The sequence below is a fragment of the Mercenaria mercenaria genome, chromosome 12, assembly GCF_021730395.1.
Source record: "Mercenaria mercenaria strain notata chromosome 12, MADL_Memer_1, whole genome shotgun sequence".
Lineage (NCBI taxonomy): Eukaryota > Metazoa > Mollusca > Bivalvia > Venerida > Veneridae > Mercenaria > Mercenaria mercenaria.
Window position 1 is genome coordinate 16,754,163 of NC_069372.1, and position 12,098 is coordinate 16,766,260.

General features: G+C 34.6%; 1 protein-coding gene across 1 annotated transcript in view; it reads right to left on the reverse strand.

The window, feature by feature from the left end:
- Positions 1-12,098, reverse strand: part of LOC123533131 (phosphatidylinositol 4-kinase alpha-like) — a 111,604-nt gene that overhangs the window by 21,566 nt on the left and 77,940 nt on the right. Inside the window, exons 31-38 of the mRNA XM_053519313.1 lie at positions 11,265-11,416; positions 9,355-9,462; positions 5,827-5,957; positions 5,311-5,430; positions 4,664-4,699; positions 3,051-3,130; positions 2,373-2,551; positions 725-857 (exon numbers count right to left, since the gene is read on the reverse strand). Coding sequence (XP_053375288.1) covers positions 725-857; positions 2,373-2,551; positions 3,051-3,130; positions 4,664-4,699; positions 5,311-5,430; positions 5,827-5,957; positions 9,355-9,462; positions 11,265-11,416 — 939 coding nt within the window. The remainder of the gene's footprint in view (positions 1-724; positions 858-2,372; positions 2,552-3,050; positions 3,131-4,663; positions 4,700-5,310; positions 5,431-5,826; positions 5,958-9,354; positions 9,463-11,264; positions 11,417-12,098) is intronic.

A 12,098-nucleotide genomic window follows, 5' to 3' on the forward strand; every position in this document is an offset into this window, starting at 1 on the left:
AGTTATGTATGGCACCATTTCCACAGTGATGTTCAATTTGGGCTATAAAATTTCATGTAATTTTATTATTTATTTGTGTTATAAATGATTAAATAATATCTATACAAGTATCAATTTCTAGAACATATATTTCAAATTTAATGCCAATCAGTGAAGAGTCCAAGGGGGCCAGGAAAAATGGGTTATTTTATAATTTTTTAGTAAATATAAACAATTATACGTGCAACTTATAATAAAGGAATTTTAACAACTACAGCACTACCATATTGCTGGTATTCACTTAGAATATAAATTTTATTTCAAAACTTTTGTTCTGGAGATCGAGCAAGGGGCATTTACCTGGAAAGGGCATTCATTAGAGAATATATGGCAACAGGTTACAACTTTCAGCACAATAACTTGGTTATATATAAGGATATCTTGCAAAAATATCATATGTCTAGTACAACATTGAACCACTGGTCATTTTCACAGAACCCACATTTATTAAATTTCTGAGAGAAATGATTTTTCACCTAAAATGTGCGAATGAGTTGCTTTAACTTGTTTTCTTACTATGTAAAGGATTATGAGTCTAAGGTAATTTAAACTTCTGATAAAATTTAAACTGCGGAATAAGGAAAGAAAAGACACATTCTGCTCCTACATGAAAATAGATATAATTTCTACCTTGTTGCCCTAGTTACAGTAATGCACTGTAAGAATGAATGAATATTTTACATACCTCAGATGCGTCAACCTCCACACTGCTTGGAGTAACTACAAATTTTATAGCCTCGGGAATGTTACTAACAGCTATCGGATTGTTCCGAACTAGTCTTGTTACTTCAACTTTGAGAGCTTCTGAGCTACGAAACCTTTCAAGTAAATAGAAGGAACAAATACATAACAGAAAACATTTACACAAAGTTGCTCAGTTTAATTATTATCAATCTGTTTATTTTTTAATAATACTGACAAAAATCTGCATCTATTTAGAGCCTGTAAAACACGAATGGTAAATTACCTGTTGTAAATAGAAAGTTTTCAGTTTTGCTATAGGCATATCATATGCAGAAAGGTCGTGTTATTAAGGACTTCCAGGATTATTTAACCCTTACAAAGCTAATTTCTATAATGAACTTGTCCATCTTTCAATTTAGACGGTACCATTAACTGTTTAAAGGGGTGATTACCAAAAAAATACTGACTGAATGGGGAACAGTGCAGATCTTGATCAGATTGCATGGATGTACAGGCTGATCATGATCTGCACTGGTCGCAAAGGCCGAATCAATCAGACCCCGTACGATAAGGGCTAAAGGTAAAAAATATTCCAATTTTATATAGCAATAGCAAAACAAGAGCACCGCCTTGCGGGTGCTGACGCTCATCTGATTTTTTTTGTATAATAGAAATATTGTCCTACCCATGATTTTCTAAGTCTAAAAAGGGCCATCACTCTTGCAAAAAGCAGGATAGAGTTATGTTTCTTGATGTACAGTGTCCACTTATGATGGTGAAAAACTGTTGCAAGTTTTAAAGCAATAGCTTTGATAGTTTATGAGAAAAGTTGACTTAAACATAATATTCAACCAAGAAAATGATTTTTCTAAGTCCAAAAGGGGCAATAATTATTGCAAAAACCAGGATGGAGTTATGTTGGTTGCTGTACAGGGTCAGCTTATGATGGTTAACAAGAGTTGCAAGTTTTGAAGCAATAGCTTTGATAGTTTAAGAGAAAAAGTTGACCTAAACATAAAACTTAACCAAGAAATCTGATATTTTCTAAGTCCAAAAGGGGCCATAAATCTTGCAAAAAGCAGGATGGAGTTATGTTTCTTGCTGTACAGGGTCAGCTTATGATGGTGAACAAATGTTGCAAGTTTTAAAGGAATAGCTTTGATAGTTTAGGATAAAAGCTGACCTAAACATAAAACTTAACCAAGAAAACTGATTTTCTAAGTCCAAAAGGGGTGATAATTCTTGCAAAAAGCAAGATGGAGTTATGTTTCTTGATGTACAGGGTCTGCTTATGATGGTGAACAAGTATTCCAAGTTTCAAAGCAAAAGCTTTGATAGTTTAGGAGAAAAGTTGACCTAAACATAAAACTTAACCAAGAAATCTGATATTTTCTAAGTACAAAAGGGGCCATAAATCTCGCAAAAAGCAAGATGGAGTTATGTTTCTTGCTATACAGGGTCAGCTTATGATGGTGAACAAGTATTCCAAGTTTCAAAGCAATAGCTTTGATTGTTTAGGAGAAAAGCTGACCTAAACATAAAACTTAACCAGGCAACGCCGACGCAGACGCCGACGCCGACAACCGCTCAAGTGATGACAATAACTCATCATTTTTTTCAAAAAATCAGATGAGCTAAAAATAACCTACCTTGAAGGAAAGAAAACTGCGAGGACTGGTGATATTTCCCAGGCAAGTCTAGCATAATCCCGCCACTGTCTCTCTGTGATGCCAGTATTCCAAATAAAAGCTTTCTCTTCTTCTGCTACCTTTAGTTCAGGTAGCTCCATCGGGTTATGCCATGTTGTGAACAATTCTATAGTACTAGCCTACAAAACAGAACAGTTTAATCCTTATCCTGCTATATTTCTAAAATGGACTGGTCTTTCATTCAATTTGGGCAGCACCACATATTATTTAAAGGAGTGTTCACAGAAAATTTATTGACTGAATAGTGAACAGTGCAGACACTGATCAGCCTGCATGCATTTCTGCAGGCTGATCTTGGTCTGTGCTGGTTGCAAAGGTAAAACTGCTTCCTGTAAGCAGGATAAAGGTTGATGACATTATGAAGCTTGAATATTTGTTGCCATCAGAAACAGAAAAATAAAACTGTGATCTACACTACCAGGTGCACTGTATCCCATTATGTGACCTTTGCTGCAGAGCTAGGGTTGGATCATAAACATGATACACTGTCTTGTTGAGGTGAATGTTTGCGCCAAGATATTTAAATATCCATCCATACATTAAAAAGATATATACTGTACAAGAAAAATTGCCCTAAAATCTGTGTGACCTTGAACTGTGGATACATTCTATACATACCAGTAACGTGAGTAAGAGATTCCTCTTCCTGATATAATCCTTCAGGTAAGTGTTGTTCTGCTGTGTAGCTTTCCTACTGCCTGAAAATGTGTCAAATATATATGATATATATATATGTAAAAAACAAGTTACAATGTCAAACAGACATGTATGTATATGTATATATATATATATACAGTTGAAACTCGGTATCTCGAAATCAAAGGGATCAAGCTTTTTACTTCGAGATAACCATAATTCAACTTAAAATGACATATTGTGCACATGTTTTTTTTTGACGGGACTTGAAAATGTCTTCGAGATAGCTGGAATTTTGAGATAAGCAAGTCCAAGATATCGAGTTTCACCTGTATATAACAACTTACAACAATTACAATTATCTGTCTGAGTTTTCTTCTTCTTGTCCATTATGTAATATTTCAACAAAGTAACTCAATCACATTTTAACAAGTCATCAAAATTTTGTTGAAAATTTTGTTCATTGCATGTGACTTTATGTACAAACTTATTAAATCAACATTCTACTAGAGTTTCTTAAAAATACTATATACAGGTACATGTATCAGATTTCACTTGCTACTTCTCAATGTTAGATAAACATTTTACATCAAAGTAAATATAAGTGAAGATAATCAAATTTGTCCATTAACCTGTGAATAAGTAATTTTAATGCACACCGTTTCACTTGTCTAAGACAAATTTGTGAGTAACATTTTTTTGTTGTAGGCTATAACATAGCATTCATTGTGCCAAACATGCCATAAAAGTCACTCACCCAATTAACTAAGTTTAATAAAAACTGGATGAACAAGGACAAGACTGGGGAACAACTGTCTAAAGGGGGGCAGAAAGATTTAAGGGAATATAAACAGTTTATAAAAATGTACAAAGATGCAAATGATTTCAAACTAGAGATTGCTTCTGCATGTCTTCCTATGTCTCTCCATGTTTCATTAAAATGGAAGGGTGAACTGATAGGTAATATCGGGTCATAGGGCATAAATGAAAAGGTGAATTGAAAGGTAATATCTGGTCATAGCATATATAGATAAGTTAACCCTGAACCATCCTCACTTAAAGCTGCACTCTCCAGTGTCAAATTATATGAAAATCCTTTAAGCGGGTAAAAAGGTACACAGCTGACAAGAAATACTGACTACTTAAATTGCTGTTATTGACCTTACATTTCATCATTATATTTCTGACTTGAACTAGCATGCCTGATGATCTGATGATTGTGTGCCGCACTTATTATGTCTCATTATAGAAGACATTTTGTGCCATGTAATTTGGAAGTCCTTCAAATGGATTAAAAGCTATGAACAGACATAAATTACTGCTTATTTGACCTCAAAATTCACCACGAGACGTTTAGTTCTAAACATTGTCTCATTATAGCAAACATTTGCGCCCTGATATTTCCAAATTCTTTGTGGGGGGTAAAAAAATTATGGAGCAGACAGTTTTGTGATGGATAGACTGACTGATGGACAGACAAGCAGAGACAACCAGAAAAAATAAATTGTCTCCCAAAAAATTGGAGGAGACATTATAATAATAATAACAACAGAACAGAACAGTTATTTTCAAAAATCTAAATGTTATCAACCTACTTAATAGAAGCAAACCATCTTCTGGTACTACTGCCACTGTTCAGAAAGATATAAAATCTATGCATATTATTTCAAGTCTTGTCACAGGACAAGAAAAACATGCAGCCAGGCTGGAACTTAAACCTGGGACCTCAAAATACTGTTCTGATGCTCTACAGACTTCACCTACTGCAAAATTCTTTCATAGTTTCCCTCCAAATTATTAAGTATGCTTCTTCCATGACAAAAGTTAATTTTACCATATTTTCTCTTATTAAGCACCACGGGTGTTACACTTTGGGGGCATTTATTAAGGTCTTAAAAAAAGGGTATTTTTTACATTTTGTAAGTTAATATAAACTACAAATGCAACTTAAAAAGAATCAAACTTTAACAATTATAATAATACCATTGACTGTATTCACTTATGACTTAAATTACTAGAGAATATACGGTACATAAAAATACCCGTGTGTTACTAAGAAAATTAATTTGAAAAGACACTTTATTTTTAAGACAGAAACTTTCAGACAGCTTACAAAGAATTAACCTGATCATAAAAGATCCATAAAATAAGATTAGTAGACAAGCAAGCAAATCGATTTCTCAAACAGTACTTTTTCTATTATTCTTACTTATTCTTAAAAAAAGCTAAAATGCCCACTTACCTGTAGTTCTTTTAGAGTATGTGGATACACCACTGTTAATGGACATAAGCCATTTTTTGGACTGACTACTAGATATCGTCATCTGGTTAATGCTAGAAAAGTCGTCCATCACTTTGTCTTCTGAATAGTAAAGTAAACAATGGTTTCATATGACTTTGTCTTCTGAGTATTAAAATAAACAATGCTTTCATATCACTTTTTACTACATGTTTTTCAGTGAATTATTGAAATATTAGAGTGAAATATATCTGATATTTTCACACTGAAAAATAACAAACACATTTTTCACTGGTAAGATACTATAAAATGAGTAAATTTAGTAAGAACATGAAACAGAAAGAACTTTTTTTTGTGGTTACATATAAGTTCAAAATAACTTTCACTCATGAACACCATATGATACGTTTTCACTCAAGGATATATGCCACTTGTGAAAATATTGCATCTCATGTTCACTCATGAAAGGCATTTCAATCTTACACTGAAACAAACATATATCATCTATATGTACATTACCTGCAGGCGGAGGAAATATATTCACGTTGAGATATTTCTTGTCCATGTGTACAGCTTGCCAGAAATTGACACATGTCATAACATCTTCCCTCAAATCTGACCCTCGTTGTGTAGGACATATCACAGGGCCTCTAATAATGAAAAGATGCCAATTTTTCAATATACTCAAAGAAGTATAAAATACACAGAATGGCAACTGGCTGTAATCTCGCGTGAGCTCGTGTCAGAGCGTGATTCGGCGTTATCTTACTAAAAACAAACATCGGCGAGCATGGAGTTACAATTTGTACCTTTAAAACTACATTTAAAATACATGTTAGCTTCTAAAACAAAATTAGTTTAATGAGAAATGGTCTTAAGACACGAAGTACAGGGGTTTTTTTGCCATCGAAAGAAGCGTGGTCATACGGTGATAATTATTTTACCGATGAATAATTGCTTTCGCATACAAAATGGCGCGTGGAGAAAGCGCCACTTCCGGTAACGAGATCTCGTTTTTTTGTCACGGGAGGTTGGCGAGATTTGCTCTATATGCCTTTCAAGTTGCCAATCTATTTATTTTTATAGCTCTTTGATATACTACACAGACTACAGAATTTTATAACTCCAATCACTCGGGGCTTAAAAATAATTAATCAAAAGTCTATTTTTACAATTGCTACCTTACAGAAATGGTTAAAGGAGAGAAATTTTCCACTAAAATTTATGTATTAAGGTAACAAAATTCTTTCAATGATACTAGATGTAGATGGCAATATCTGGCTCGAAAATAACTGTTAGGGCAGAAATGTGACTCTGCCTTGTTACCACATGAACAGTTACATGATTTTACCAGTTATTCCCAAATGCACCTACAACCAGCAACAGGATCTCTTTCTTGCATACCATATTCAACAAATCATAGTACAAATATAATCAAACAAATGACTGTCTTTATAGCACTATTTTCTTGCAGTAGCATATTTAAGGAAAGCGCGAGGAATCAACGTATATATGAACAGGAAATTATGTCATGGCATTTCAAAGACAAGTAACAGTGCGAAGTTCTGGATTTGTTTTATCACCTGCAGCATAATGTTGTACATTTTGCAGATTGGTAAAATAATTTTTCATAAATCATGAAATATACTATAAACAAAAGAGGAACTATCAAGGTATTTGAACTGCTTCTGCTTTTACATAAACAAGAGGGCCAAGATGGCCCTAGGTCCCTCACCTAAGAAACACACCATAACAGTGTAAAACATGTTTGACCTAGTGATTTCATGGAAACAAATATTCTGACCAATTTTCATTAAGATCGGACCAAAAAATTGGTCTCTTGCGATAAAACAAGCATTTTCTTAGATATGACCTAGTTTTTGACCCTAGATGACCCATGTTCAAACTCGACCTAGATTTTATCAAGGCAATCATTCTGACCAAAATTCATGAAGATCAATTGAAAAATACAGCCTCTATCACATACACAAGTTTTTTCTTTGATTTGACCAAGTGACCTAGTTTTTGACCTCACATGACCCATATTCAAATTCGATCTAGATTTCATTAAGGCAATCATCCTGACCAAATTTCATTAAAAAATCAATTGACAAAAACAGTCTCTATCGCATACACAAGATTTTTCTTTAATTTGACCTAGTGACCTAGTTTTTGACCTCAGATAACCCATATTCAAACTCGACCTAGATTTCTTCAAGGCAATCACTCTGACCAAATTTCATGAAGATCATTTGAAAAATACATCCTCTATTGCATACACAATGATTTTCTTTGATTTGACCTAGTGACCTAGTTTTTGATCCCAGATGACCCATTTTCGAACCTGGTCTAAATTTCATTAAGGTAATCATTCTGACCAAAATACATGAAGATCAATTGAAAAATACAGCCTCTATCGCATACACAAGGTTTTTCCTTGATTTGACCTAGTTTTTGACCCCAGATGACCCATTTTTCGAACTCGGCCTAGATTTCATCAAGGTAATCATTCTGACCAAAATTCATGAAGATCAATTGAAAAATACAGCCTCTATCGCATACACAAGGTTTTTCTTTGATTTGACCTAGTGACCTAGTTTTTGATCCGAGATGACCCATTTTCGAACTCGGCCTAGATTTCATCAAGGTTATCATTCTGACCAATATTCATGAAGAATAATTGAAAAATACAGCCTCTATCGCATACACAAGGTTTTTCTTTGATTTGACTTAGTGACCTAGTTTTTGACCCGAGATGACCCATTTTCGAACTCGGCCTAGATTTCATCAAGGCAATCATTCTGACCAATATTCATGAAGATCAATTGAAAAATACAGCCTCTATCGCATACACAAGGTTTTTCTTTGATTTGACCTAGTGACCTAGTTTTTGATCCGAGATGACCCATATTCGAACTCGGCCTAGATTTCATCAAGGTTATCATTCTGACAATATTCATGAAGATTAATTGAAAAATACAGCCTCTATCGCATACACAAGGTTTTTCTTTGATTTGACCTAGTGACCTAGTTTTTGACCCGAGATGAACGATTTTCAAACTCGGCCTAGATTTCATCAAGGTTATCATTCTGACCAACATTCATGAAGATTAATTGAAAAATACAGCCTCTATTGCATACACAAGCTAAATGTTGACAGACGACAGACAACGGACGCCGGACATCGAGCGATCAGAAAAACTCACCTGAGCATTGCTCAGGTGAGCTAAAAATATAACAATTACTACATGTATCTACTATAATGTAGTTCTTAAAACATCATATACAGCACAAGACTCAAGGAATTTTCCAGTACTAGACAGGGCACTCGTTTGGCCGTATGGTCCCTATTCCTCTCAAAAAATAATATGTTTTTTTCCCCCTTTCTCAGAAGAAAATTCCCCTGAGAACAGGTTGTTTGACACAACTAGATATAAACTCTCTTTCAAGTTATATTATAGTTCCTCTAAGGAATGTTACTGCTGCAATATAGTTACATTAGTTAGAAATGACTGGAAACAGTATTAAATAAAAAAGTGTGAAAAGTAGTAACACATATATGGCTTAAAACTTCTTGCCTTAAAATTACGAAAAAATTCCCCCTCCTGAGGGTATGGGTACCTGTCCCCAAAAGTTGTCTAGTGCCCTGCTAGAGAAAACATCGGAAACCAAACATTGTATCGGGATGTATGCTAATCCTATTCTGATTACACAGGTGAATATTATCATCTAGGATCAATTTTTTTAGATACTCATATATTCAAAGTATGTCCCAAACACCATTTTGCTGCACACAAAAGCAATGTTTGTTTCACAAATACTTGCTCTTGTCTATATCGCAAAGTTAAATGGATATGAAAGTGAAGATACCCTCAGTTGCCATGGCATCATATTATAGCATACTCCATCAATAGCACAGTCTATTTATTAAAACACATTCACACTCTCATATTAACCTCATTATTAAAACATATATAGCAATATGTCTATGTATTTTAATGAATAAAACTTCATAAACATCTGATAAGAAAAGAAGAATAAAATTACGCATAGAAGTCAAGTGCTGTATTGTAGACCCTCTCTCGGAGAACTCCTTTACTGATATTGTTAGGTAAATTGTTTCCTTGTAGCAAGTTTAGCCCCATATGTAATAATCTGCAAAAAGACAAAACTTTAACCTTTAGCCTGCTACATTTCTAAAATGGTCTGGTCCGTCATTCAATTTAAGCAATACCATTTATTATTCAAAGGGGTGTTCACAGAAAATTTACTGACTGAAAAGCAAACAGTGCAGACCATGATCAGCCTGCACATTTGATCTTAGTCTGACTGGTTGTAAAGGCAGAATCACAACAGGCTAAAGGTTAAACCAGGGCTGGTATTCATAAAGCTCCTAAGGGAAAAATTTCCCAAAGGGACAAACTAAGCGAAAAGTTCCAAAGCATTCTGCGGACAATCGTCGAGATAGTTGGAATGTCTAACAATACTGTCACATACAGTCTGGCATAGTAATGAAGATTACCAATAAATCTTATAAAGTCTACACTTTTCTTTTGTGCTATGTTGTTCAGAAATTTTTTTACAAAGTTAAGGATTTTCCTAAGTTTTCTGTTTAGGAGCTTTATGAATACGGGCCCAGGTCATTATAGAATACATCAATTGTATAGATGGCAGATCTATAATTTAGCAGAAATATGTCAAAAATCAACAGCTAAGGCTAAGTGTAAAATGCTTTCATTTTTTGTTTTGTTTTAAAGTCACACTAGCATTATAGTCAAGACATATTGCAACTTTCCAGCTTCCAGTAACACAAGACCCCAAATGTCTCTCTCTATGCACATGTAAGCGACTGGATAGAACCAGACCTTCTGCAAGTCCGCTGGATGACTATCTCACAAGACAACAAAGCAGGGCTCTAACAAGAGTAAGTTATTTGAATTTAAGTGAGCCTCTCAATATCCTGCTCCTCTAATGTGTGGTACAGTCAAACCTTTATCATGCAACCAGCTGAATGCTCAAGGCAGGTGGCTGTTTAAGACAAGCTGAAATCAGGACAAAGGGTCAGTTTGGGAAATTTGCCAACTGGCTGCTTAGGGCAGGTGCATGCTTAACACAGGTGGCTGTTTAGGCAGTTTCAACCGTATCATCATATTTAGGCAGTATCAACCATATCATCATATTTAGACAGTATCAACCATATCATCATATTTAGGCAGTATCAACCGTATCATCATATTTAGGCAGTATCAACCGTATCATCATATTTAGGCAGTTTCAACCGTATCATCACATTTAGGCAGTATCAACCGTATCATCATATTTAGGCAGTATCAACTGTATCATCATATTTAGGCAGTTTCAACCGTATCATCACATTTAGGCAGTATCAACTGTATCATCATATTTAGGCAGTATCAACCGTATCATCATATTTAGGCAGTTTCAACCGTATCATCACATTTAGTCAGTATCAACCGTATCATCACATTTAGGCAGTATCAACCGTATCATCATATTCAGGCAGTATCACCGTATCATGACATTTAGTCAGTATCAGCCGTATCAACATATTTAGGCAGTATCAACCGTATCATCATATTTAGGCAATTTCAACCGTATAATCATATTAAGGGAAACAACCGTATCATCATATTTAGGCAGTATCAACCGTATCATCATATTTAGGCAGTATCAACCGTATCATCATATTTAGGCAGTATCAACTGTATCATCATATTTAGTCAGTATCAACCGTATCATCACATTTAGGCAGTATCAACCGTATCATCATATTTAGGCAGTTTCAACTGTATGGACATATTTAGGCAGTTTCAACTGTATGGACATATTTAGGCAGTCTCAACTGTATTATCATATTTAGGCAGTTTTAATTGTATTATCAGATTTAGGCAGTTTTAACTGTATTAACATATTAGTACCAATAAATAAAATCCTACCCCAGTCTAGCTCCCATGGCTGCTGGGTGTCTGGATATCATTGAAGGATTTCTGCCAACACCAAGTAGCAAAGACTTGTTGATCAATGTAACAAATATGTTCACCTCATTCACGCTGCTATACCGAGCAATTTCTAGACGCTCTTGTAAAAACTGAAACAGTTGAAAATGTAACTGTAAAACAGGACATTTTTATACTTTAAAGAATGATTTTTTCTGACATTAAGTACATAAGAGTTTGCAAAAATACTGCTGTGGATAATTTATATTAGTTTACAATATACATAGTTGACAATTTCGCAAGTGCATTCACTCTATAATTGTCATTTTAATAGCAAAAACACTATACATGAATACAGTCAACTTCAGACCCTCTGTAAAGTGCGTGTTAGTCAATTATTTACCAGTAAACTTCTTACCACCAAAGTGAACAGTTGTTTTGCCAAACTGTTCAAATAAAGCCTTTGCCCATGGTTTGAATCAAGGCAGTGGATGTGTAATGTTTATTGGCTAACTACACATACTCTGTAAGAGATTTTGGTATATTCAAATTTTTATGGAAAGTTATGTGTGCGTTGACCTACTTCAAGTCCGAGAAATAGCGAGAATATGTAATCAGAAATGTGTCATTGCTGCTCCACTACCTTTAACTGTGAATTTCAATATCCACAGCTTTTGTTTGTATCATCTGACATCAAGAAAGCCTTTCTATATGTTGGTTTACACAAAGAAAACTGAGATGTTATCAGATTTCTATGGTCGTCTGACCCTACAGAATCCCAGAGCCAGCTCATGACTTGCAGATTTCGAGTTGTCCTCTTTGGAGCCACTTGTA